The sequence below is a fragment of the Mya arenaria genome, chromosome 9 (assembly GCF_026914265.1).
Source record: "Mya arenaria isolate MELC-2E11 chromosome 9, ASM2691426v1".
Taxonomy (NCBI): Eukaryota; Metazoa; Mollusca; class Bivalvia; order Myida; family Myidae; genus Mya; species Mya arenaria.
Genome location: NC_069130.1, coordinates 34503798 through 34531075, shown reverse-complemented (window position 1 = coordinate 34531075; position 27278 = coordinate 34503798). Strand labels below are relative to the sequence as shown.

The window sequence follows — 27278 nt, the reverse complement described above, 5'->3', positions numbered from 1 at the left end:
ATTGTGAGTTATTACAACATTATATATATATATTATATTATATTATATTAATAACTCTCGTTGGCACGATGTTACGCGAGAGTGTGGTCTTGTGTTGTAGGGGAAACCGGAGTACAAAACATGTAACGATATACTGACATTAACATAGATATGTTTGCAAAAAAATTAAAGCACTTGGTACATAATGTAATAAAAAACGAACATAGTCATATAGATTTTGGACTACGAAAGACAGTACCATACTGTAACATCTTGCAAGTTTAATATTCATTGATTTTAAATATATCTGGTGTATGAAACTAGATTTGATCAATGTTTGCAAGTAAAACAGGATAGTGTTCAAACTAAAACTAAACGTCAAACATTTTAAAACTTTTTAACAGTAAGTTCCAGGAAGAAATTTCAATATACTAGTCAGTCTTCTCATCGTGGATTTTCTTGAGTTCTTCAGCAATGATGGCAAAGCCCTGAAACAAGACGAAATCAATAAATTGTAACCTTTATCGTACAGTCACGGACCTATAAACGTTTACTTTATGGTGAAAAGTATGTGTTAGTATGAGTATGAGGGAAATTAAGAAGGTCTTCCTTTCATGATAAGGCCAAAATATATATCAATCGATATTTTTTATATCACTACCGACCGATATAGGGTATGCAGGTATTAATTTTGTCATTTCTTTTCAGAAATTTTGTGTTTTAACATTCGCCATCTTTCCCGTTAAAAAACCTAGCGAAATTAATTATCGATACGACGGTAATAAAAACATTAAGGCCGTCAGGTGAAAATAATGGGTGAATCGGGAAACCAGAACCATCCGTTTTACTCATAATAAAGCTTATTAATACAGCTTGAAATAATTTCTTTGGTAAGTATCAGAATTAAGTATATATTAGAAGGTAGGAATGGAACACAAGTAACAGGACCAAGCATTACACAAAAAACAATACTAAATAGTGCACAAGTAGCATGACCATACAGTACCCAAGCAGCATAACTAAACAGTACAAAAGTGACATGACCATACAGTACCCAAGCAGCAGGACAATACAGTACACAAGTGACATGACCAAACAGTATCCAAGCAGCATAACTAGACAGTACAAAAGTGACATGACCATACAGTACCCAAGCAGCAGGACAATACAGTACACAAGTAACATGACCATACAGTACCCAAGCAGCATAACTAAACAGTACAAAAGTGACATGACCAAACAATACCCAAGCAGCATGACTATACAGTACAAAAGTGACATGACCATACAATACTCAAGCAGCAGGACAATACAGTACACAAGTAACATGACCATACAGTACCTAAGCAGCATAACTAAACAGTACAAAAGTGACATGACCAAACAGTACCCAAGCAGTAAGACAATACAGTACAAAAGTAACATGACCATACAGTACCCAAGCAGCATGACTAAACAGTACAAAAGCGACATGGCCATACAGTACCCAAGCAGCATGACTAAACAGTACAAAAGTGACATGACCATACAGTACCCAAGCAGCATGACTAAACAGTACAAAAGTAACATGACCATACAGTACCCAAGCAGCTTGACTAAACAGTACACAAGTAACATGACCATACAGTACCCAAGCAGCATGACTAAACAGTACAAAAGTGACATGTCCATACAGTACCCAAGCACCATGACTAAACAGTACAAAAGTAACATGACCATACGGTACCCAAGTAGCATAACTAAACAGTACACAAGTAACATGACCATACAGTACCCAAGCAGCATGGCTAAACAGTACAAAAGTGACAAGACCATACAGTACCCAAGCAGCATGACTAAACAGTACAAAAGTAACATGACCATACGATACCCAAGTAGCATAACTAAACAGTACCCAAGCAGCATGGCTAAACAGTACAAAAGTGACAAGACCATACAGTACACAAGCAGCATGACTAAACAGTACAAAAGTGACATGACCATACAGTACCCAAGCAGCAGGACTAAACTGTACAAAAGTGACATGACCATACAGTACCCAAGCAGCATGACTAAACAGTACAAAAGTGACATGACCATACCGTACCCAAGCAGCATGACTAAACAGTACACAAGTGACATGACCATACAGTACCCAAGCAGCATGACTAAACAGTACAAAAGTGACATGACCATACAGTACCCAAGTAGCATGACCATACAGTACCAAAGCAGCAGGATTAAACAGTACACATGTGACATTACCAAACTTTACCCAAGTAGCATGACCATACAGTACCCAAGAAGCATGACTAAACAGTACACAAGTGACATGACCAAACAGTATCCAAGCAGCAGGACAATACAGTACACAAGTGACATGACCATACAGTACCCAAGCAGCAGGACAATACAGTACACAAGTGACATGACCATACAGTACCCAAGCAGCATGACTAAACAGTACACAAGTGACATGACCATACAGTACCCAAGCAGCATAACTAAACAGTACAAAAGTGACATGACCATACAGTACCCAAGCCGCAGGACAATACAGTACACAAGTAACATGACCAAACAGTGCCCAAGCAGCATGACTAAACAGTACACAAGTGACAAGACCATACAGTACCCAAGCAGCATGACTAAACAGTACACAAGTGACATGACCATACAGTACCCAAGCAGCATAACTAAACAGTACACAAGTGACATGACCATACAGTACCCAAGCAGCAGGACTAAACAGTACCCAAGCAGCAGGACAATACAGGACCCAAGCAGCATGACTAAACAGTACACAAGTGACATAACCATACAGTACCCAAGCAACATGACTAAACAGTACACAAGTGACATGACCGTACAGTACTCAATCAGCATGACCAAACAGTACCCAAGCAGCATGACTAAACAGTACACAAGTGACATGACCAAACAGTACCCAAGCAGCATGACTAAACAGTTCACAAGTGACATGACCAAACAGTACCCAAGCAGCAGGACAATACAGTACACAAGTGACATGACCAAACAGTAACCAAGCAGTAGGACTAAACAGTACCCAAGTACCATGACCATACAGTACCCAAGCAGCATGACTTAACAGTACACAAGTGACATGACCAAACAGTACCCAAGCAACAGGACAATACAGTACACAAGTGACATGACCATACAGTACCCAAGCAGCAGGACAAAACAGTACACAAGTGACATGACCATACAGTACCCAAGCAACATGACTAAACAGTACACAAGTGACATGACCAAACGGTACCCAAGTAGCATAATTAAACAGTACAAAAGTGACATGACCAAACAGTACCCAAGCAGCATGACTAAACAGTACAAAAGTGACATGACCATAGAGTACCCAAGCAGCATAACTAAACAGTACAAAAGTGACACCACCATACAGTACCCAAGCAGCAGGACAATACAGTACACAAGTAACATGACCATACAGTACCCAAGTAGCGTGACTATACAGATCACTAGTAACATGACCATACAGTACCCGAGTAACAAGACTATACAGTACAAAAGTAATATGACCATACAGTACCCAAGCAGCAGGAATAAACAGTACACAAGTAACATGACCATACAGTACCAAAGCAGTCGGACCTCACAGTACACAAGTAACAACACCATACAGTGGCCAAGTAACAGGAACATACAGTACACAAGTAAGAGGGCCATACAGTACACAAGTAACAGGACCATACAGTACACAAGTAACAGGGCCATACAGTATACAAGTAACAGGACCATACAGTACACAAGTAACAGGACCATACAGTACACAAGTAATACGACCTCACAGCACACAAGTATCAGGACCGTACAGTACACTAGTAACAGGACCATACAGTACAGAAGTAATACGACCATACAGTACACAAGTAACATGATCATACAGTACACAAGTAACAGGACCATAAAGTACACAAGTAACAGGACCGTACAGTACACAAGTAACAGGACCATACAGTACATAAATAACAGGACCTCACAGTACACAAGTCACAGGACCATACAGTACACAAGTAACAGGGCCATACAGTACACAAGTAACAGGGCCATACAGAACACAAGTAACAGGACCATAAAGTACACAAGTAACAGGACCGTACAGTACACAAGTAACAGGGCCATACAGTACACAAGTAACATGACCACACATTACACAAGTAACAGGGCCATACAGTACACAAGTAACAGGGCCTTACAGTACACAAATAACAGGACCATAAAGTACACAAGTAACAGGACCGTACAGTACACAAATAACAGGACCATAAAGTACACAAGTAACAGGACCGTACAGTACACAAGTAACAGGGCCATACAGTACACAAATAACAGGACCTCACAGTACACAAGTAACAACACCATACAGTACCCAAGTAACAGGAACATACAGTACACAAGTAAGATGGCCATACAGTACACAAGTAACAGGACCATACAGTACACAAGTAACAGGGCCATACAGTACAAAAGTAACAGGATCATACAGTAGACAAGTAACAGGGCCATACAGTACACAAGTAACAGGGCCATACAGTACACAAGTAACAGAGCCATACAGTACACAAATAACAGGACCATACAGTACACAAGTAACAGGGCCATACAGTACACAAGTAACAGGACCTAACAGTACACAAGTAACAGGATCATACCGTACACAAGTAACAGGACCATACAGTACACAAGTAACAGGACCATACAGTACACAAGTAACAGGACCATACAGTACACAAGTAACAGGGCCATACAGTACACAAGCAACAGGACCATACAGTACACACGTAACAGGACCAAACAGTACACAAGTAACAGGATCATACAGTACACAAGTAACAGGACCATAAAGTACACAAGTAACAGGACAATACAGTACACAAGTAACAGGACTTAACAGTACACAAGTTACATGACCATACAGTACACAAGTAACAGGACCATACAGTACACAAGTAACAGGACCATAAAGTACACAAGTAACAGGACCATACAATACACAAGTAACAGGACCATACAGTACACAAGTAACAGGATCATACAGTACACAAGCAACAGGACCATAAAGTACACAAGTAACAGGACCATAAAGTACACAAGTAACAGGACCATACAGTACACAATAACAGGACCATACAGTACACAAGTGACAGAACCATAAAGTACACAAGTAACAGGACCATACAATACCCAAGTAACAGGACCATACAGTACACAAGTAACAGGACCTAACAGTACACAAGTAACAGGATCATACAGTACACAAGTAACAGGACCATACAGTACACAAGTAACAGGACCATACAGTACACAAGTAACAGGACCATACAGTACACAAGTAATACGACCTCACAGTACACAAGTATCAGGACCGTACAGTACACTAGTAACAGGACCATACAGTACACAAGTAACACGACCATACAGTACACAAGTAACATGATCATACAGTACACAAATAACAGGACCATAAAGTACACAAGTAACAGGACCGTACAGTACACAAGTAACAGGAGCATACAGTACATAAATAACAGGACCTGACAGTACACAAGTAACAGGACCATACAGTACACAAGTAACAGGACCATACAGTACACAAGTAACAGGGTCATACAGAACACAAGTAACAGGACCATAAAGTACACAAGTAACAGGACCGTACAGTACACAAGTAACAGGGCCATACAGTACACAAGTAACATGACCATACATTACACAAGTAACAGGGCCATACAGTACACAAGTAACAGGGCCTTACAGTACACAAATAACAGGACCATAAAGTACACAAGTAACAGGACCGTACAGTACACAAATAACAGGACCATAAAGTACACAAGTAACAGGACCGTACAGTACACAAGTAACAGGGCCATACAGTACACAAGTAACATGACCCTACAGTACACAAATAACAGGACCTCACAGTACACAAGTAACAACACCATACAGTACCCAAGTAACAGGAACATACAGTAAACAAGTAAGATGGCCATACAGTACACAAGTAACAGAACCATACAGTACACAAGTAACAGGGCCATACAGTACACAAGTAACAGGATCATACAGTACACAAGTAACAGGGCCATACAGTACACAAGTAACAGGGCCATACAGTACACAAGTAACAGAGCCATACAGTACACAAATAACAGGACCATACAGTACACAAGTAACAGGGCCATACAGTACACAAGTAACAGGACCTAACAGTACACAAGTAACAGGATCATACAGTACACAAGTAACAGGACCATACAGTACACAGGTAACAGGACCATACAGTACACAAGTAACAGGACCATACAGTACACAAGTAACAGGGCCATCCAGTACACAAGCAACAGGACCATACAGTACACACGTAACAGGACCAAACAGTACACAAGTAACAGGATCATACAGTACACACGTAACAGGACCATAAAGTACACAAGTAACAGGACCATACAGTACACAAGTAACAGGACTTAACAGTACACAAGTTACATGACCATACAGTACACAAGTAACAGGACCATACAGTATACAAGTAACAGGACCATAAAGTACACAAGTAACAGGACCATACAATACACAAGAAACAGGACAATACAGTACACAAGTAACAGGATCATACAGTACACAAGTAACAGGACCATAAAGTACACAAGTAACAGGACCATAAAGTACACAAGTAACAGGACCATACAGTACACAAGTAACAGGACCATACAGTACACTAGTGACAGAACCATAAAGTACACAAGTAACAGGACCATACAATACCCAAGTAACAGGACCATACAGTACACAAGTAACAGGACCTAACAGTACACAAGTAACAGGATCATACAGTACACAAGTAACAGGACCATACAGTACACAACTAACAGGGCCATACAGTACACAAGTAACATGATCATACAGTACACAAGTAACAGGACCATACAGTACACAAGTAACAGGACCATACAGTACACAAGGAACAGGACCATAAAGTACACAAGTAACAGGCCCGTACAGTACACAGGTAACAGGACCATAAAGTACACAAGTAACACGACCATACAATACACAAGTAACAGGACCTAACAGTACACAAGTAACAGGATCATACTGTACACATGTAACAGGACCATACAGTACACAAGTAACAGGACCATAAAGTACACAAGTAAAAGGACCTAACAGTACACAAGTAACAGGACCAAACAGTACACATGTAACAGGATCATACAGTACACAAGTAACAGGACCATAAAGTACACAAGTAACAGGACCGTACAGTACACAAGTAACAGGACCATACAGTACACAAGTAACAGGACCATACAGTACACAAGTAACAGGACCATACAGTACACAAGTAACAGGGCTATACAGTACACAAGTAACAGGACCATACAGTACACAAGTAACAGGGCCATACAGTACACAAATAACAGGACCATACAGTACACAAGTAACAGCGCCATACAGTACACAAGTCACATGACCATACAGTACACAAGTAACAGGACCATACTGTACTGAAGTAACAGGACCATACATTACACAGGTAACATGACCATACAGTACACAAGTAACAGGACCGAACGGAACACAAGTTACAGGACCTAACAGTATTCAAGTAAAAGAATATAACAGTACAAAAGTAACAGAAACGAGATCGAACAATACACTAGTAGCAGTAACATGATTAATGTGTACACACAGGACCGAACAATACTTTTTATTATTTTCACTAGACTTTCGAATGTGTTACTCCTGATATTTATTGATAACGATTTTTTTATTTATGTAACATGTTTTTGTTGCTGAAAAAACAAACAAACAAATTGGTATACATGTTCAAAACAGTATTATAACATACTTTCTCCATTTGTTCATCAGATGCCAATGAAAATGCGATACGAGCATAAGGCGACTGCACTCCATTTTCCTTTGAAAACTCAGATCCTGCCACGATGAGCAACTTCCGGTTTAGAAGACGCTCCATAATAAGAGGGGAGGAGTCGGTCAGGCGCTTAAACTTCAGCCAGAGGAACATGCCACCGCTCGGGGATTCCCACTCTGCTTCATCTTGAACAAAATGGCGTCAAATTTGTGAAGGTGGTGGGTACAGTGTGCATAAAACGTGATAAATTGCGTCATAAATGCTACGTCGGAAGGCAATAATTTGCTTCGAATGAAGACTTTAAACAAAGATAACTTGATTTTTTTTTCACCATTTTAAATGAAACATAGAGCAGTCCACGCCGCTTACGGAGCCCTGCCTTTGGTCTTTCACCAGAGGTTGATTGAGAGTTTAGTTTCTTGAAACACTTCGACAAACCTTTTCAAAATACGGCGGTCTGACGAAGCACTGTCAAAACATTATTTTGGAAACAGGTTTGTCGAAGTGTTTTAGGAAACGAGTCACCTTATTAAACTTTGGTAATAAAAAACGAAGACGACGCTCCTTAACCGGCTGAGCTAATGTTCCAGTGAACTCGTGTTTTACTGACTGTTCCAAGTTGGTTATCCCATTATTTATTGATGAAGCTATTTTGATGGATGTGTGGCCTGTTTGTGGTGTGAGTAGGTAGGAAGGTAGGTAGGTAGGTAGGTAGGTAGGTAGGTAGGTAGGTAGGTAGGTAGGTAGGTAGGTAGGTAGGTAGGTAGGTAGGTAGGTATGTATGTATGTATGTATGTATGTAGACAAAGTACTAATTGAAAATGTAACTTCGAAGAAATTGCTTGGAATTATTATTGATTCATCATTGTCGTGGAATCTGCAAGTTGAATTTGTCTGCAAGAAAGTAATTGCAAAGATAGGCCTTTTAAAAAGACTCAATTATTTTTTAACGGATCAAATGAGACAATTGTTTTATAAATCGTATATACTTCCTATGTTTGACTATTGTTGTGGCGTTTGGGGGAAAAGTAAGCAAACGCATATGAGAAGAATCACCTTGCTTCAAAAAAGAGCTGCAAAAATTATTCTCTTTAAGCCTATTAGAACGCCATCGCATGAATTATTTAAAAAAATTAGAATGGCTTCAATTTGAATACCGTTGCAGATATCAAACGGCTGTTATGGTATTTAAATCTATTAATAATCTTACACCGAGTTACATAAGAGACATTATTAAGATATCTAGCAACACAAGATATGGATTACGATCTTCCATGCGACAAGACATTGCTCACTTTCGACATAAAACACAATACAAGAAACACTCGTTTGCATGCTACAGTGGGAAAGTTTGGAATTTTTTACCAGAAGAAATACGTAAGTCTAACACGGAAAAGACATTTAAAACCCGCTGTAAGGAGTTCTATTTACATCATCAATCGCAAAATCCGTTGTAATAAATTATATGCATAATTCCATGCATACCACAGGTATAGTTTATACGTATGTATTTGTTGAGTAAGGTGTTAAATAAATGTGTGACTGTCCTACTTACTCAATTAAACAATTTTGATGAGTTTTCTTGTTAACATTTAGGTACAAATTGATGTATTATTAAGCATTGATGTGTTAAATGAATGTATTATATTCATGTTTCTTTATGTTTTCATATTACATTTTAATACGTACCTTTCTGAAATCCCATTCTAAGCATTTTACATGTTAAAACGATCATTAATTCTAGTTATAGGCCATATAACTATGTATTGTTGCGGTATTGTTCAAAATGTGTTTTCACATTTGTGTTTTGAGTATTAATTATTTGCATCACATCTTATTTAGTGTGTGTGTGTGTGTCTGTGTATGTTCTTTCAGATGGCCGCATTGTAAATAAGACGTGTGTTATGTTTTTCATAATATGATGCCTATGTCTTAATGTGTTACCTTCTATAAATAAAGTTATTATTATTATTATTATTATTATTATTATTATTATTATTATTATTATTATTATACTTTTAACGAAATTCGCTTTACTTTAAATTGCGACGTCATATCCGATAAGATTTCGTCAGACGTTTATGACGTCATTTTCTGTTAAAGCAAATTAAATACCAGACGTTTTTAAAAATCTTTTTCACTATGTAAGACGAAATATTATGTTTTCCGCTTAATATTTAGTCGAAAAAGAAATTAATGTTGTTAAACTGCCATAAAATTAAAAAATGAGAAGTTTACGTATCTTTTGCTGGAAATTTTCATAAATGAGAAAACATTTTTTCAAATTAATTTGTTAATAAATATGCGGAGCTATCTATTTTCTGACCGATAGAAATAGAGCAATGATATTTTATACAGGTGTAAAACATAAATGTAAATAAATCCGTGACGGTTATATTAAACAAGATATAGAGATATAAAATAAATACTAGTCAAATACATTTTACACTTATCATAATGGAATTTAAGCCAAACTATATATTTTATTTTAAAGATGACAGTCTCCCTTATCTCTATTATAAACTTGTATATTTATTGTATAAAGATATATCCTATATATTTCCCTAAGTTAACATAAACATCTTATCAAATATAAACTAAATTTTAAGATATTTATCGAGCGAATGCAGACCTTTACAATCATACATGTATACTCTTGAAATAAAACATGTCACCTACCTTTACAGCCAGTCAAAAGTTTGTGTGTGGGGGGATTTTAACCAAAATATGTCTGATCATATGAGATATGAATGGAGCAAACTATAAAGGCATCTGACCTTGCAGGTACTTCCGAGCCAGTCTCTCGCACGTCTGGCGTCTGTTAGCGTAAAATTCACACACGCGCTCACAGTGATCAAGGTACCCGTCAACGCCCCATCGACGTAACAGTGCCATTAGAATACTCTGAAAATTACCACATGTCTCGAATATATATGACATGTAATAAATATGTGCAAACCAATGATATAAGATTGCTAACAAAAAATCAGATCACCGATTTACATATTTCCGTTTGAAAATTAATGTTTTATGGCTTAAACCGTTACTAGCATAAAACATCAATTTTGGAACTTAAATATAAAAATCTGCGATCTAACTTTTTGTCAGCGTTCTTATATAACATGTTTCCATGGATTTTCGCAAAAATTGACTCGTTCCAAGATAAAAAAAAAAGTTGTCAAAATGCTCAATCTGTGAGGGTGCAGCTTTAATGGAAATTGAATTACACCAAAAAACAACATAAGTTTGGGTATGAGGATGTACATTATGCTTGTTCATTCGTGCAACTCCACCATCACAACATTCACGCCGACAGGTTTGTATCAATCCTGGCAGCAATAATACACACACGATCAATCAAACGTAACCGATAGTTCAATTGTTCATATAAAGTAGGGTTGCAAACGAAAAATTGGCAAAATTGATATTAGAATTTTCGGTAATCCTTTCGAACAAATATTCGAATACTAGTATTCGATTGCTAAAATACATAATATTTTAGAAGTTGAAATAAACTATAATTATTATTCGCTTAAATAATAGCTGGGGTATTTAACCATACTTTGTCGTAGCTACATGTAGTAAGCGTGGCGGACCCTGATTTCCCCCATATGTGTATCAGGAATTCCCCATTTTTAGAAAGAAAATGCAATACAATATGAACAACCAAAAAATAAAATCAAATAATTTTAATTCCGTTGCCTTCATATTTGTAAACAATGTGAAAATAGATGGATTCCTGGTCAAATGGCGTTATGCTCAAATGGAGGGTCTTTCCGTTATGTTGTATGTAACATTATTACACTTGTTAAATATAACCAAGTTTAAACCTAATGCACAATGTATTAGTTTAGTGACATATGTTTAAGTGTCAGTCCCCGTGAGGACGTTCATAAATTGCGCTCGCCGCCCATATTTCAGGGCGTCGGCGCGGGGTATTGGGTATAGTTTTCAACTAGCAATAACCACGCCTCGGATAAACCTCATTGGCTTTGGTACCGCCATTGCGCAAAGCTAATTATTCTAGGACAAATTATGCTTATATACTATTTTTTATTGTTATTGCGTTCTTTATTATTACGAATATATTTCGGTTTTAAGTTATATAGAACTTTTAGCAAAATGTGTTGTTTTCTTATGATGATATTATAATGAATTTACATTATATTATTTCCCTTTGAAGATCGGACAAGTACGACAGTACACTCCCTTTAAATGCCAACGCACGAATATGTCTCTCGTTCGATGTCGCTTTGTCCATATCTTGTGCCTCTAAACAGTGTTTAGTTTAAATGTTCGAAACTGAGCCGTTCCCTGTAGTTTACATTGTATTATTTATAATCCTTTCCTAAATCGGAAAATAGTATGTCATTGACTATATAATATGCATGTCAAGCAGTTATTTGTTGCATTCTTCTGGTTGCAATAATAGAACGTATATCATTGTTCTAAATGCTCACGGTGAGATTGAATCATATTCTAGGTCAGGGTTGGACCCCACTTGAATTCGGGTTTGCATATCAGTCCTGAAGTGTTTACAGGAATGAAACAAAGTCATAGCTAGTGAAAGTAAGACTCCGGTAGGACACGATCCTGCATTAGTCTGATTCATAGTCAGACGCCTTTAGGTTACAATGATGGCAATAGTATCTTTTTGCGAAAATAATTTATACATATATGATTGAAGTGTAATTACACTGATTGGATATAACCAAGATTATACCATGTGGTCAGTTCAAGAGTTTAATTTGAGATGAAGTAGTGTCAGTCCCCGTAAGGACGTTCATAAATTGCGCTCGCCGCCCATATTTCAGGGCGTCGGCGCGGGGTATTGGGTATAGTTTTCAACTAGCAATAACCACGCCTCGGATAAACCTCACTGGCTATGGTACCGCCACTGCGCAAAGCTGATTTTCACTTGAAGTTGTCGATTTATATACAATTTTTTTATAACTATTTATTGCTTGGATAAGTAGAATATATATATTTAAATTTTTACTTTGATAAAAACTAACAAAATGTAAACGTATTTAAAATTTATTTACGTCAGATATTATATTTTATTACATCCCTTTGCAGATTGGACGTATATACGAAAATACGCTCCTTTTGTATTTCAACGACTAGCAGCCTTGCGAAATGACCTTATTAAATGTAATATGGCCTTAATTACCTTATGTAAATTAAAGCGCGACAGATCATTGATATATATAGTGAAATTCCAAAAGTTCCTACTCTTGAAAATTAACGAAACAACTTTTAATTGCCATTTTGTTGTGCGTTTTACTATGGTATTTATACATCCAATATGTCTGTCTATAATAGAACAATGTAACATAAGCTATTCTACAAATTGTGATAAAAGTTTCCCTTTTCTTGTGTATTGATTAATAGCGAAATACCAGAAATTTCCTACTAAAACTATTGAACAAAACAACAACATGAAAATGCTCAAGTTTGGGGTTTTCACTTTATCTTTCATCCAATATGTCTTGAAACTATATAACCATGCATAATGAGATACCATACAACAGCGACCATATTTTCTTCATCGTGTATTGATTTATAACAAAATTCTAAAAATTCCTTCTTTAATTATCGAAAAAAAATGAGAAAATGCTCACAAATTATATTTCCACCACATAAATCAATGGTCTCTTTTCATTTCATCTTTACATGATATATCCAATGAAATTTTGTATGAATCGTTTTGGTAAAAAGAATCTTGGTCCAACTACAGATTGAATTCGCATAATCGGGATTCGCGATGTTCTGGAACCCTTCCGTGTTTTTCTGGAAATCTTCTCGGCACGTTGGGCCAAATTGGGATCGAAAAGCTCGGCATCCAAATTTTAAAAGTTTCAAAATTTTGACGCCGAATGCGACAAAGAAATATCAATACGTTCATCTGAAAGTGCGGTTGGATGTGCACTGATATATTTCCTGCACGTTACCTTACTGATGTGTTTATTATAAACGTTATACTTTATACTTGTTTCAATGTTACTTTATGGAATTGACTTAACTTTTGTTTCTAAAGGCAGGTTTGTCTAGAACTTGCTTAAGCTAGGATATCCTAACAACGTCATTACGTCATTGGCTATTTTCGACACGTTAGTCAGCGTTCCCGAACGTTTACGATGTCATTTGTGGCGATTCGATTGGTTAACGATCACCGGTATACGAAAGTGTTAATCATATGTAAACAGTCCGTGGCCCTCGTCCTAACTTCTAACTGTATACTCAACCAGTCTGTCTCGTCATGGCTACCGATCTAGCATCCTGACAAAGCAGTAAATATGTCAAACCCGTTCTCCACTATTCCCCTAGCCCTGAAGAGTCTGTAGTTAAAGATCGTCTATAGTTCAAGTTGTGTTGCTTGGAAGGCTTCATAATATTGGTTTAGGGCATGTGACTGTCATCATTGGTGATTGGTGAAGGTTACGAGAAACCAACAGAATTAGAATCCATACACTTCAAATCAGAATAAATAAATATCTGGCAGCCTGACATGAATCCCATGCCCCCTGGCCACTCCAGATACAATTGTAGTTTGCATCAACAAACGCCAGAAGCACTATGCTAAAAATATCTTGTTATTGAGTTACAAACTTCCCGAACACGATGGCTTTTAAATTGACACGTGTTTGCACCCAGAGAATGGGGCCAGTTTAATCTTCTCTGAAATTCGGAGTTCACTTTACGCCAGGCCTCTGGAGTATTGGCATTGGAGAAAACTTCATCATTATATTTCTGAAACAGAGCAGTACACACATCTGGGACGAAAGGGCATACACTTTTGGCAGCAACACGAAATACATACGCTACAGAGGCCTAAGTGTTTCCATATGCAATGCACCTCAGTGTCATCGAAACCATTAGGCCAGAAGGAAGGGCTTTTTAAAACCTGGAACCCGTTATTTAAATGTAAGACGCTGGGGTTTGTAGTATATATATATATATATATATATATATATATATATATATATATATATATATATATATATATATATATATATATATATATATATATATATATTACTGTCCATATTGAAGCGTCCTGTCGTCTGTGAGCCTGGGGCGGACCAAACATCGATGACGTCTTATCATTCTCCGTCTGAAATACAATGCCAAGGCAGGCATGGCATCCATTTCAGCTTGGATTTAAAAATGAAGGGCAATGTGAAGGCCTTTAACATCCATGTTGTCCCACTAGCAACTGATCACAAAATAGCAGTTTGGCATCGTTTATATACCATAACCTTTTAATCGGGAACTTTTCAGCATTCATTCGCCAACGATTCCGCAACTCCCAACATGTTCTGCAATGTTACCACAACCCTTCCACCGAGGGAAATATTCAGGTGCCACTTCCGGAACTTAAGAGCTTATTCATTGATAAATGTTCAAGCACAAACATTGAATACAGTAATTAAATTAGCACTAGCATTTGTTACGAGTAGCAGAGGCAATATCAAGTCAGCTTTATATGCAATTAATGACAATGTAGTATTTATAACATCGCATACTTCAATGAGGCAGTCCCTATTAAATAATTATGTAGTTACACAATACATTAAAAAATGCACAGCGTCAACGAGTATTTAGGCAATTTCACAATTAAATATTAAGACGCTTTGCAATTAACGTAACAATAAGCCCGCATTCCTAAGTTTTATATAACCGGACTTACCTGACTCAGACTTGAACTTCCCTGCGTGGACACCTGAGCGGAAAGATTAAACTTCTGGTAGAGGGGTCGAGGGATCGTCGCAAAACCCAGTCGAAATCCGGGCGCCATTGTCTTGGAGAACGTATCCAGACGAATCACCCGACCTTCAGTGTCGAGGGAAAGGAAACTTTGAGTGAGTGGCTGAAAACGTAACGGAAGGCAAAGATATGTAAAACAGAAAGAAGTCTTGGTCCGGCCTTACACAGGCCGACATACTGGTATATGCCGCACATAAGTATTATGACACTATATATATATGACCAAAGATATGATAAGACTGATACTCTCACATGAGTCGACGTCCATTGATTGACCAGGGGCTTCGTAGAGTCAACGTTAACCCCTTGAATATTTTAGTTGCCGCTTTTACTATATATATGAATCGTCGGCAACCACGGTACTTTCTTCCGTTAAACTTTATACATATCGTGGGACAATTGACAGACAAAATCTTGGTTAAATGAATATGTATGAGGCAGTAGAGACAACATTTCTTCCAGTGAATTCGCATGTGTTCAACTCCGGCAATAGCCAGAATAAATTTTAACCGTAAAGCATCTGGTACTTTGCGGAACCAATGAAACTGCCTCATTAATTATTCATGATAACGAGATTTTTGTAGCCAAATTGCTTTCGGTACACAACGAAGCAAAGCGTAATGTGTATCGGGGGTATCCGATGGAAATGCTGCATACATGTTAAAGGATGTCCAGCCCCCGACCTATAGCAATAATATGGTCTAAAGCATGGGGAGCATACGTGTTCAGGAATAAAGAAATAAATAAAATAATAAGAAAAGCACATTCAATAAATTATTACACAACATCTTTCTTTTATTCGTTTTACAAAACAAAATGTGTATACTTGTACAATTCGGAATAGTTATACAACTCAGCAAGTTTTAGAACCAAACCTCAACTAGAAAGGAATAAAGAGTTTTGCTACTTGTGTCTTAACATGTTCGTAGTCATGGCTCTAGCATCCTGACAACCTCGCTTTCCAAAACCATTATATTTACTAGTTCTGTGCGTTACGTAGTATAGCGCAAAACTTTTGTCTTAACATTTTGGCGCGCAAATATTAGTGCGCGGTTTAATCGGGTGTAAAAGTCAGGTGACCAATGGCTATTGGTCGGCGGTTTAGGCGGGATAATGGTCGTGGCGATTAGTTCTATGCTCGACAGCGATCTGAACGGTCAACTTTTGCTTGAAACACGGCGACGTCCGAAATGTCAGATGTTATGGACAAACGGATTGAACAAAAAATCATGGAAGTGATGAGGACAAACAACCAGGAGTAACTCGGAAGCATCAGCGGGATGATATCTAAGATAAGTGATAAACCCTCGTCTTTACTTGACATTCCTAAATTTAAAAGGAAAAGTAACGAGGAGCAGTACAAGATTAATTCTAGGGTATTAGAGAAAATTGAAACGGCAGGGTCGCACGTCCAGGCGCAAAATTTAACCGCCGCACACGAGGCTATTGTTCAAGGTTAACATAACATCGATATTTTCTTTTTCGATAACAATTTATCTGTGTACATAACACGGATTATAGTGACCACATGCATGGTCATTTATAAGATTGGAAGCATTGCGCATCTTAGTCAATATACACATGTATAAATAATAAGTACTTCATATAAAGCGCATTATAACGCCAATTACGTTGTGTTTTTCTAGCTACTGAATTGCTGAAACACCGCCAGAAACTGGTGTTTTTGGCCGACACGTCCGTGTTGTTTCGGAGTACGAGGCCAATCCCATTGCAGACGACAGCGATGACGAGAAGCGCATATACAAGGCTGAAGCTCGAGCCAGTAGGAAGGCCAAGTCGGACAAGAAGCGGCCGCGTAAGAACTGGCCGTATCGCCGACCGGAACAGCAGCCGGGATTACAACATGCGTTGCACATCGCACAGACGAGCAGGCAGCGTCCCGGATTGTGTTTCATGTGTGGGAAATCTGGCCATTGGAAAATGGAGTGCCCGCAGAACACAAGCCAGCAGAATAACAAGATAAGTAGTTTTATGAATTGCTTGGTTACTGACGTAAAAGATTCAGGTACGAATCATCCGGAACCTACTCAAGCGGAAGTGGAGAGGCAAGTAAGTCCTTCTATAGACATCAACCCTTTAAAAGAAGATAGGGTGGACTCTAGCATAAATGACGTAACTCCAGTCGGTAGTTTAAAGAAACACCTAAGTAAGTGGTCGGAAACGTCCGACAATCAATACATTTTAGATGTGGTTGCCAATGGTTATAAGTTACCATTTAAGGTGATTCCAGAGAGAATCGAGATGAGAAATAATAAGTCTGCAAGGGCTAATCCCAGTTTTGTAGAGGGAGAAATTGCTTCCCTGGTTAGAAAGGGTGTCGTTTCAGAGGTTAAGGAGAAACCTCATATAGTGAATCCTCTTACAGTAGCATATAATAGAAATGGTAAGCCTAGAGTCGTCTTAGACTGTAGACACATTAATAAATGTTTGCATCTGTTTCGAATGAAATACGAGGACATTAAGGTTACAGAAACATTATTTGAAAAAGGCACATACATATTCACATTTGATTTAAAAAGCGCCTATCACCATATCGATATTTTCCCAGATCATTGTATATATCTCGGATTTTGTTGGGAGGATAAATGGTATGTATATAAATCTTTGCCATTCGGTATTTCCACCGCTGGGTTTATTTTTAGTAAAACTTTAAGGGTGTTGGTCAAATATTGGAGATCTCAAGGTCACAAGATTAGTATGTTCCTTGATGACGACATAGGCGGCCACATTCACCGAACAAAAGCAATGTTAGCAAGTTCATTCATTCACCAGTCAGTAAGGGAATTTGGTTTTTTTGTTGGCAGAAGACAAATGCAATTGGTACCCGAAACGCATCGGTAACTGGTTAGGTCACACGCTAGACTATGAATCAAATAGAATTTTCATTTCTTGTGAACGGATAGATAGGCTAGAAATAGCGATAGACTCTACAAAGTTTCAGCTCGCATGCGATAAGCTGGATCTGGTCAGAGTGCCTTTTTAGCAGGTATCGTTGGCCAAATTGTTTCATTACAAAGTGTGCTCGGTAAGATCGTTTGTAGAATGACCAGATATTTGCATCGTTGTATTGATAGTAGAGCTAGTTGGAATGCTCCAGTCAAGGTAAACGAATACGCCATAAATGAATTGACGTTTTGGCGGGAAAATGTAAGACGATTAAACATAGAAGGCAAGTCTTTGGTATATGACAAAACCACTGAGTTTAGTCTTTGGTCAGACGCAAGCAGTTTGGGCTACGGCGGATTCGTGATTAGTGGAGTAGTTTCTGGTAAGGGTTCACGGGTAGATTTCTATCATGATGATAATCGTACCTCAGGTTTACTAGTTAATGTGGTAGTGACGTCATCAGATGACGAAACGGATTGCAGCTCACGCACAGACTGGGTTTGCGATGGTTTGCTCTCGGAAAAGAGGTATTTTCAGAATAATTGCTTAGTTTATTCGAACATAGCCCAAGGAAATGGGCAGGTGCGCTCAGACAGCGCGAGACCGGTTGAGTCTCAGAGGTATGCTCTCGGAAGTGGGCAGGTGCGCTCAGATAGCGCGAGATCGGTTGAGTCTCAGAGATATGCTCCCGGAAGTGGGCAGGTGCGCTCAGATAGCGCGAGGCCGGTCGAGTCTCAGAGGTATGCTCCCGGAAGTGAGTATGTTCGCTATGTTAGCGAGAGACGGTTTCCGTCTCAAAGACATGTTCCCATATTCGAGGCTCCCGAATGTGAGTCTAAATGTTTAGATTTATCGCAATTGAATACACACATTAAAGTTCCTGATGTAGCAGAAAATTCAAAAGTACACGGAACTTGGTCTGATGCAGAGAAGGTAAAAAGTTCTACCTGGCGGGAATTGGAAGCTGTACGCCGAATTATGCTTAGTAATCTGCACAATTTTGTGGGTAAAAATGTTCTGGTTTACACAGATAACAAAAATGTAAAGTACATTCTGATTTCAGGAAGCAAAAAAGACGATTTACACGAAATATGTCTTGATATTCATCGTATATGCGATGTTAACCACATCATTTTGTTTGTAGAATGGATTCCGAGGAAGGATAACGCAGAAGCAGATCATTTAAGCAGATGCTTAGATTCAGATGATTGGTCAATAAGTGATAATAATTTTAAAATTTTAGACACAAAATGGGGACCATTTACAGTTTATAGATTTGCGTCACATTATAACAATAAATGTGATCGTTTCAATTCAAGGTGGTGGGTACCAGGTACGGAAGCCATAGATTGCTTTACGCAAAGCTGGGTAGGAGAGATGAATTGGATTGTTCCACCGCCGAATCGTATCGTTGAATGTTTAAACAAGATGGTTGCTGAAAAGTGCAGAGGAACAGTGGTTGTTCCTAGGTGGATATCGGCTCCATTTTGGCCGTTACTCACTATTGGGAAACATTGTTTTAAAAGTTTTGTAAAAGATGTTTATGAATTTCCCCTTACAGGCGCAGTCTTACAGGGAAAAGGGAAAAACGGAATATTTATGCACGATCCCTTGAGTTTCAGATTATTGGCGCTAAATTGTGATATGCTTGACGTTTAGAAGAAACGTCATGATTACGGTTTTACAGGTACAGACTGACGTACGCGTATCTAAATCATAAGCGAATACGGAACACGTACATGTTGTATCATGATATATACATATTGCAGGTATTGGCTTGAGACAAACGCTAAAACGGAAGTTCGAGGAAGCCGGGGCGATTATTGACAATTCTGAACATGTGGTCGTCAGAATGGCAAGCCACCTTTTAGCTGCTAGGGCGGACAACACCGTTTTGAAATATCACCACCAAGCAAAGGGATTTATAGACTTTTGTATAGAGAAAGGATTCGAATATAGACCAGCGCATTCCATTCATATTGCAATGTATTTATCATCATTGATAGACAATAACAAATCTGCCAGTGTTATTTCGGCAGTGTTTTATGCCATCAAGTGGTACCACTCTGTAAATGATTTTAGAGATCCAACCGAGAATAATGTAGTAAAATCAATGCTTGAATGTGCAAAGCGTTTAAACTCAAAACCCATTAAGAAAAAAGACGTTGTAAATTCTGAGCATTTGATAAAGCTTTGTGACATGTTTATTGAATCAACGGATGTGATAGTTCTACGGGATCTCGCAATGATTCTTCTCTCTTATGCTGGATTTTTACGTTTTGATGAGCTTAGTGCACTGACTTGTAATGACGTTAAATTTGAAAGTGAACACTTAGTTATTAGCATAAAGAAGAGCAAAACAGACATTTATCGTGGGGGAAAAGAGGTTTTAATTGCAAAGGGTTCGACATCGGCTTGTCCAGTTTTTATGTTGGAGCGTCACATGAAATGCGCCGGGCTAGTAATCGGTTCAGATATGTTTTTATTCAGGCCAGCATGCAGATCAGGCAAAAAATGTTTTTTGTTAAAAAAGAACAAAAATATCAGTTATACCCGCGCTAGAGAATGCATAGTTTCAAAGTTACAATTAGTCGCTCCAACATTAAACTTGGGGACTCATTCTTTAAGAGCAAGTGGAGCTACTGTAGCAGCAAATGCTGACGGAGTTTCAGACCGGTATTTAAAGAGACACGGTCGATGGAAGACAGATACGGCCAAAGACGGCTATGTTGATGATTGTCTAGAGAAAAAATTGTTCATCACAAAACAACTTAAATTATGAATGTTTCACGATTTGAATTTGATTGCCGACTTCACTAACATTTGTAAATTCTATCGCATGTCCTGCCCCGGCAAAGGTGTTTGTTATTTGTAAAAGAAGTGTTCAGACCAGTAAATACTGCTCTTACCCTTTCTTCAAGGAAGAAGTAAGCGTCATCCTCGATGATGAGGAAGTTGTACTGGCATGCCAGCTTGTAGATTGCTCGCTTTCGCTCAACTGTGTACCGTATACCGGTCGGATTATCACCATTTGGTACACAGTAAAGGGCCTGTCAAAATAAGAGTTTTTAACGAAATGTTCGCCAACTTATCCATACTCGTAAAATTTCAGGTTGGTTGTATGGTTTGTTGGTTGCTTATTTCATTATTTCAATTATTTCTTTTGTGTGTGCTTTCTTGGAGGTTTGATGATTGGATGATTGATGGATTGATTGACAGATGGATGTATTGATGGTTAGATAATGCGTTTACTGGTTGGTATATACATAAGTTTATTGGTTGGTTGGATGTATAAAATAGATAGAAAGGTTATTATTTTTGCTTGACATTTTGTTGATTGAATGGTTAGATGGTTCGTTGGTTGATTTGTACTTATGTTTACAGATTGGTAAGATGAGTAAAGCATTTTGTTCTATTACGCAAATTGAGTAACTGTGTAAACAATCAGACCTTCACTTTCCCGGCAGTCAGCTTGCCTGGTTCCGGTTTTGGCCACTGGGACAGGAGTGCTTCTAGACTTTCAGGCACGATTCCGTGTTTGTCTGTTCGTACAGTCTGTACATCAGCACCGAATGGCCTCGACTAGAAGTGTACACATTCAAACCATTATCTAGCTAACGAATAAATAAATGCTAGAAGTGGTTTACAGCCATTCGGTTGATCCAATGGTTATAATTCTTCGGCAAAGTCATATCTCCGAAATATCATATTTCAAAATGGAGTCATTCGATATCATTTTGGTGTTTTATTAGGAAATATCAGAGCTTAAAAATATGTTTTTGCATGGTTTTCTTACCGTTCCAATCATGGACGGGTAGGTAAATTCTTCAGATAGTATTATGTCCCCATCTTCAAGCAACAACTCCAGCGTCTGAAAGGAACACAGACCTACATGATATGATGAATGTTAAACTGTCATAAATTTTGTCGAGAAAAGGCAAAATCCGAGTGAAGTTATTTTTCTATTTTTTCGGGATCATTGGACATGAGATATGGGTAATTTAAGATTGAATTTTTTGGTATTTTTTATCCACACTTTAATTTTATTTGAAAAGTGAAAGTCAGAGTGTAGAGAGGTCTAGCCGCTTGATTGTGTGAACACTTAAACATTTAGATTGCGATCAAAACTTATATAACTAAAAGGTCATAGTTAACGATTAAGTTCGTCAAAATCGATGAATTGTATATGAGTTTAACATGGTACACCGAAAGAAATACAGTCACACCAGATAATTATCACTGTAAGGGAAAAAAAGAGACGTAGTTCAGAATATTGCGTATAAAGTAGTACATTTGTATCAATAACAAGCCATACTGCCATTTTATTATTGTCACAACGTGAAAAAATGTGCAGCCAGAGCAGTGCTCGAATCTGAGAAAGCCTCCTAACATGGCGAGTGCTCTACCAACTGAGCTACCGGGCCGTTTACACTCATTCTCAACACATGTTGCCAAGTTGGAATTCGTCTCTGAATTTCAAGGATAATGAACAAGGTGAACATGACCTCGATGAAAACACAGGTAGGATATATTACAGCTCCGGTCTCACGGTGGGTGCCACTTGTCACAGGGAGAGAAAATGTTCAGCCAGACCGGTACCATAAGCCGGGACCTCTCGCTGACATGGTGATTGTTCTACCGATTGAGCTACCAGCCTATTACACAACTTCTCAACACCTGTATAGGTAACATAATCGTTACAGATGCCTCTGCCAAGTTGGAAACCATACCTGAATTTCCCGGATAGAAAATAAGATGAATATGATCTCGACGAAAGAACGACACCGACATTTGGGTGTATAATTCTTCTTTCTTTCAGAATGTATTGCAGAACGTATTCTAAAGGAGTCCACATTTTGGCATGGGTAACGACCTTACTAACGGCCGATAACAGCTCTCTCCCATGTAGAATTATATTTACAAGTTTTAAATTCTTAATTCTAAATAAGCCTTAATTTTTACAAATTAGATTATAAAATTAAAACCTTATATAGTCCGTCTTGTGCACCACATGACGTTGTAATGCAATGCGCGCCTGAACACCCGGGAATGTTCCATGTCGGAGGATCATGGAGACGTTTTACCAAACTTGTTATAAACGTTATGAGCTCAGCTAATCTGCAAAAATATACAATTGCAATTCAATCAATTTAAATTTCGCCCGATGGCTTAACATTTCATAATACAAAGTATATTTATTCTATTAAGTTAAACAAACTTATTACAATATATAGTATTGTGAATTTGACATCAATATCAATTATTTTCAAGAGCAAATTCTGTCTAAATAATATTTATTATTAACATATAAAACTTTAATAATAAGCAATTGTTATACTAGATTATATTCTCAATAACCATAATACATAAACTATTTTCTTAAAAGATCTTTGACTGTGTACCAATTTAACAGTGGTTGTTATAATTCGTCCAATTAACACGAAAAAAAAAACGAAATAAACTATCAAAACAGCATTGAATAATAATGCTTCGCAGAGCTGGTCTGAGGCCGTGTTGGCTAAGCCCGCTGATTGGTCAATTGGTTAAATTAACAGGATTATGTCGATGATTACTGCGAATGCATTGTCGCTTTGTGAGGCTCAAGATAATGTGTATGCTACTAGTATTAAACATTAACAATATAATCCTACTATATATGGCGAACTGATTATATGATAGCCAACTGGCGACTGGTCACATAACAGCTTAATATCTTTAAAGTAAATGTCTCACCCTCTCGTTGATTGGTACTGCAGACCAATATGAAGATCTCTCTGACCAATCTCCACCTTCGTCCCCTCTCTAAAGTTAAAAGAGTTTAGAATGACAATGTGTATGTAATTATTTGAACGCATTTCTTAAGACTGAAGTCTAAATAGAAAATTCTAAATTTCTGTTCATATAATTGGTCGAGAAATCATCATGTGACAGAGCAAAAAACTTTTTTAAACTGGTCTTCACGTTTGCCGTTAAGTCATACTGCAAATAATTTGTTGATTTATGTTGGGACTAGTGCAAGCTAATGGCAATATGAATTAGTTTAAGCTCCAAGAAGATTTGGATTCCAGTCAACTCGTGTTTCACTGAGCCTTCCAAGGCCGTTATCCCACCATTTATCGGTAAAGCTATTTTAATGTGTGTGTGGTATGTTTGTGGTGTTTGTATTTGTGTATATGGTTTTTATATGTTTGTGTCTCTAGTTCATTATCGTTCGTGCTCTTGCCTTGTGCCACTTAACACAGGGTTTAGTTTTTGAATTTTCGGCTATTGGGCTTGTCCCTGAAATTAATATTGTATTGCTATCCCATCTACAGACTTACGGTAATGTCAGCTCCATAGATTTCAAAGGAAACACATCCGGGTTTGGCATGCCGCTGGCCATCAAAACATAACTGGCGTCAATATTCAAGCTGTCATCTGCATTAAAAACGAATTTAAGCTTGAGTGCGACGAAAGCTGATAGCTTATAAGTACAATCTCACTATCGTTCCCTATTAGAAAAAGCCTTAAGCTCGATGACGAAGAACGCAGCCATGAGTTCAGTGAAGGCAAACTTGAGGTGTTTGACAAAAACGTTTGCGATTTGGTTTCCCGCTTGAAATCTATGAGCTGCGATGTGACACGGACACATAAGCACATAGTTTCATAATTTGAGCGAGCAAAGCGGTAAATGAACTCAGGACTGGTAGCTAAAAAATAAATTTGAGATCACACCACGCTCGAGTTCGACGTTTTGCAGGAAGCCAGTACTTGTACCAATCATCAGAGGTCCTAGTGATGCACGCATCATTGTAATTTCAGATGATCGGAGGACATTCACCACTAGACAACCCCATTACCATATATTGAGCTAGTTGAATGTATAGTCACAAACAAAGACATTCGGCACACCTCGGCCATTTTCCATCGAACACAACCTCGGATGTATTCCGATTCTTTAGTAGAAGTAGTTCGGGAAAAAAATAATGGTAATAATTAATTGTGCGTTTACATGTGTTTTTTGTAACGTCAATAAGCTTTACTGCTGTATTGAAATTACTAAGCGATCTACTTGCAGAAAGTTAAACTGCAATGATTTCTGACATAATAAAACATTCCATATACCTCCGAGGTTGTTTTCGATGGAAAATGGCCGAGTTGTTCCGAATGATCCATAGAATACCACTATTGCACATCTTGTCAAAAGCAACTAATCAAGACTGTAATCAAGTTGGTTATGCAAGCTCAGTTTTCGTTATGTGCAATATGCTTTCTATGTATTCATTACTTTTGCTACATTTAAATAATATTAAAAAATTGACATGTACGCATGCATAACGTGCATAAGCTGAATACATGATAGGTTCGTCGTAACTTTGTCGATAATCTTGTGTTTGACTTTAATCCATTGCCGCATACGTGTATGTATTATTACCGTGGTTCTCTCTACATGAAATAACATGTTCTACTAATCTGTTTTATCATGCTCATATTTATTATATCGAGTTCCTATTTCCCTTGCGGGGGATATTTTGAACTAAATGAATGGGTCCCAATGTTTCAATATCTATGTTGAATTGCATAGGAGCCATACTTTATGCAGGTCACTTAACGATTGTAAAAATAAACACAAAATAAAAATGACAATTTATTCATAAAATTTGATTCAATGGTGGACTGATCAATCAGCTGTGCGTTAAATAAGTAATTGGATTGATAAAACAGCATAATTACAAATTCAATACTTTGCACGAACGGTTATAGCGTGGAGTAATATCGAGCAAGGCCAGTCCTAATTTTTCGAACCACTCGCTCTAAATAGGATAAAGCTCAGTTACATATTGGTTATTATTTGTGTTTTAATATCATTTTAAAGAGTTCTGAAAATTTTAAGATCTAAGATAATCATGATAAACTATTTTTGGTTTGATAAAATTAATGTTTACTGAGTAGTTTGGTTAAATACAAAGAGACGTTCAATCTTGTTATGCTTTAGAAATTTCGAGACTTTTCGGCCAGGGACACATTACTATTTCGCATCAACATTGACGTATAAGAATCAGCAGCATATACAGGAAGGTATGAGTACATAAAGTATATAAATTACAAACGGTTATTTAGTGCGCTTAAAACAGAAAATTGACAATGCAAAACAATGATTGCTTCTATTTTAAAGTTTCAAAAAATAATGACAGAAAATCTAGGGTAAACTGAAAAGTAAGAAATTCAAGATATAGTGGGACGCGATTCAACTTGCTTCGTCTTCCGCAATAAGATTTTTAGAATAAAGAAACTGACGTAACATCACTCTCTGCGCTTCGTGGAAAGTCCATGGCGCAGTGAAAGTAGTCCCGCAAATTATATAGTACACTATTATTACACCCGGTGCCAACAGTTCACACTCCCGATATTATAACAAACTCAGACATTTGTCAATGATAGAAAAGAAACTCAAAATCAAGTTTGCATATGCAATCAATTTCAAACATTTCAAATTATCAACTGAAAAAAACAATGAGAACAATGTCTGCTATGTTCTCGAAAATAAGTTTATATATGTAATAAATATCAAATATATTTAATAATCAACGAAAATAAGAATAAGAACAATGCCTTACGCAGTTCCCACAGAGGGCTTGGCCTTCGCTTCATGGTTAATTTGTTAAAAAAACTTGAGTAATCCATTGTCATTTATGTTGCTATTGCCTCTTGCTTATACTTTAGACGTAGTCACCACTCATCC

At 37.7% G+C, this 27278-nt stretch overlaps 1 protein-coding gene and 2 non-coding genes across 3 annotated transcripts; all 3 read right to left on the bottom strand.

The window, feature by feature from the left end:
- LOC128203543 (kynurenine/alpha-aminoadipate aminotransferase, mitochondrial-like) lies at positions 1–27278 on the bottom strand. Its single transcript, XM_052904996.1, has 11 exons — positions 27154–27278; positions 24877–24973; positions 24290–24358; positions 23542–23674; positions 22353–22427; positions 22007–22138; positions 21466–21606; positions 15573–15752; positions 10657–10783; positions 7856–8064; positions 1–467 (listed from the first exon to the last, which is right to left on the bottom strand). Exons 1-11 carry the CDS (start codon positions 27224–27226, stop codon positions 411–413), a joined length of 1293 nt encoding a protein of 430 aa, XP_052760956.1. The 5' UTR covers positions 27227–27278; the 3' UTR covers positions 1–410.
- Positions 11755–11895, bottom strand: LOC128203811 (U4 spliceosomal RNA). The gene has a single exon (XR_008256065.1). It is a non-coding gene; the product is annotated as a U4 spliceosomal RNA (small nuclear RNA).
- Positions 12648–12788, bottom strand: LOC128203799 (U4 spliceosomal RNA). The gene has a single exon (XR_008256053.1). It is a non-coding gene; the product is annotated as a U4 spliceosomal RNA (small nuclear RNA).

Coding starts and splice junctions, on each gene's coding strand:
- LOC128203543 (XM_052904996.1), bottom strand. CDS start 27,226: ATGACAATGGATTACTCAAGTTTTTTTAACAAATTAACCATGAAGCGA. Junction 21,607..22,006: donor TGACTGCCGGGAAAGTGAAG/GTCTGATTGTTT, acceptor TTATTTTGACAG/GCCCTTTACTGTGTACCAAA. Junction 8,065..10,656: donor GGCTCGGAAGTACCTGCAAG/GTCAGATGCCTT, acceptor ATTTTGTTCAAG/ATGAAGCAGAGTGGGAATCC.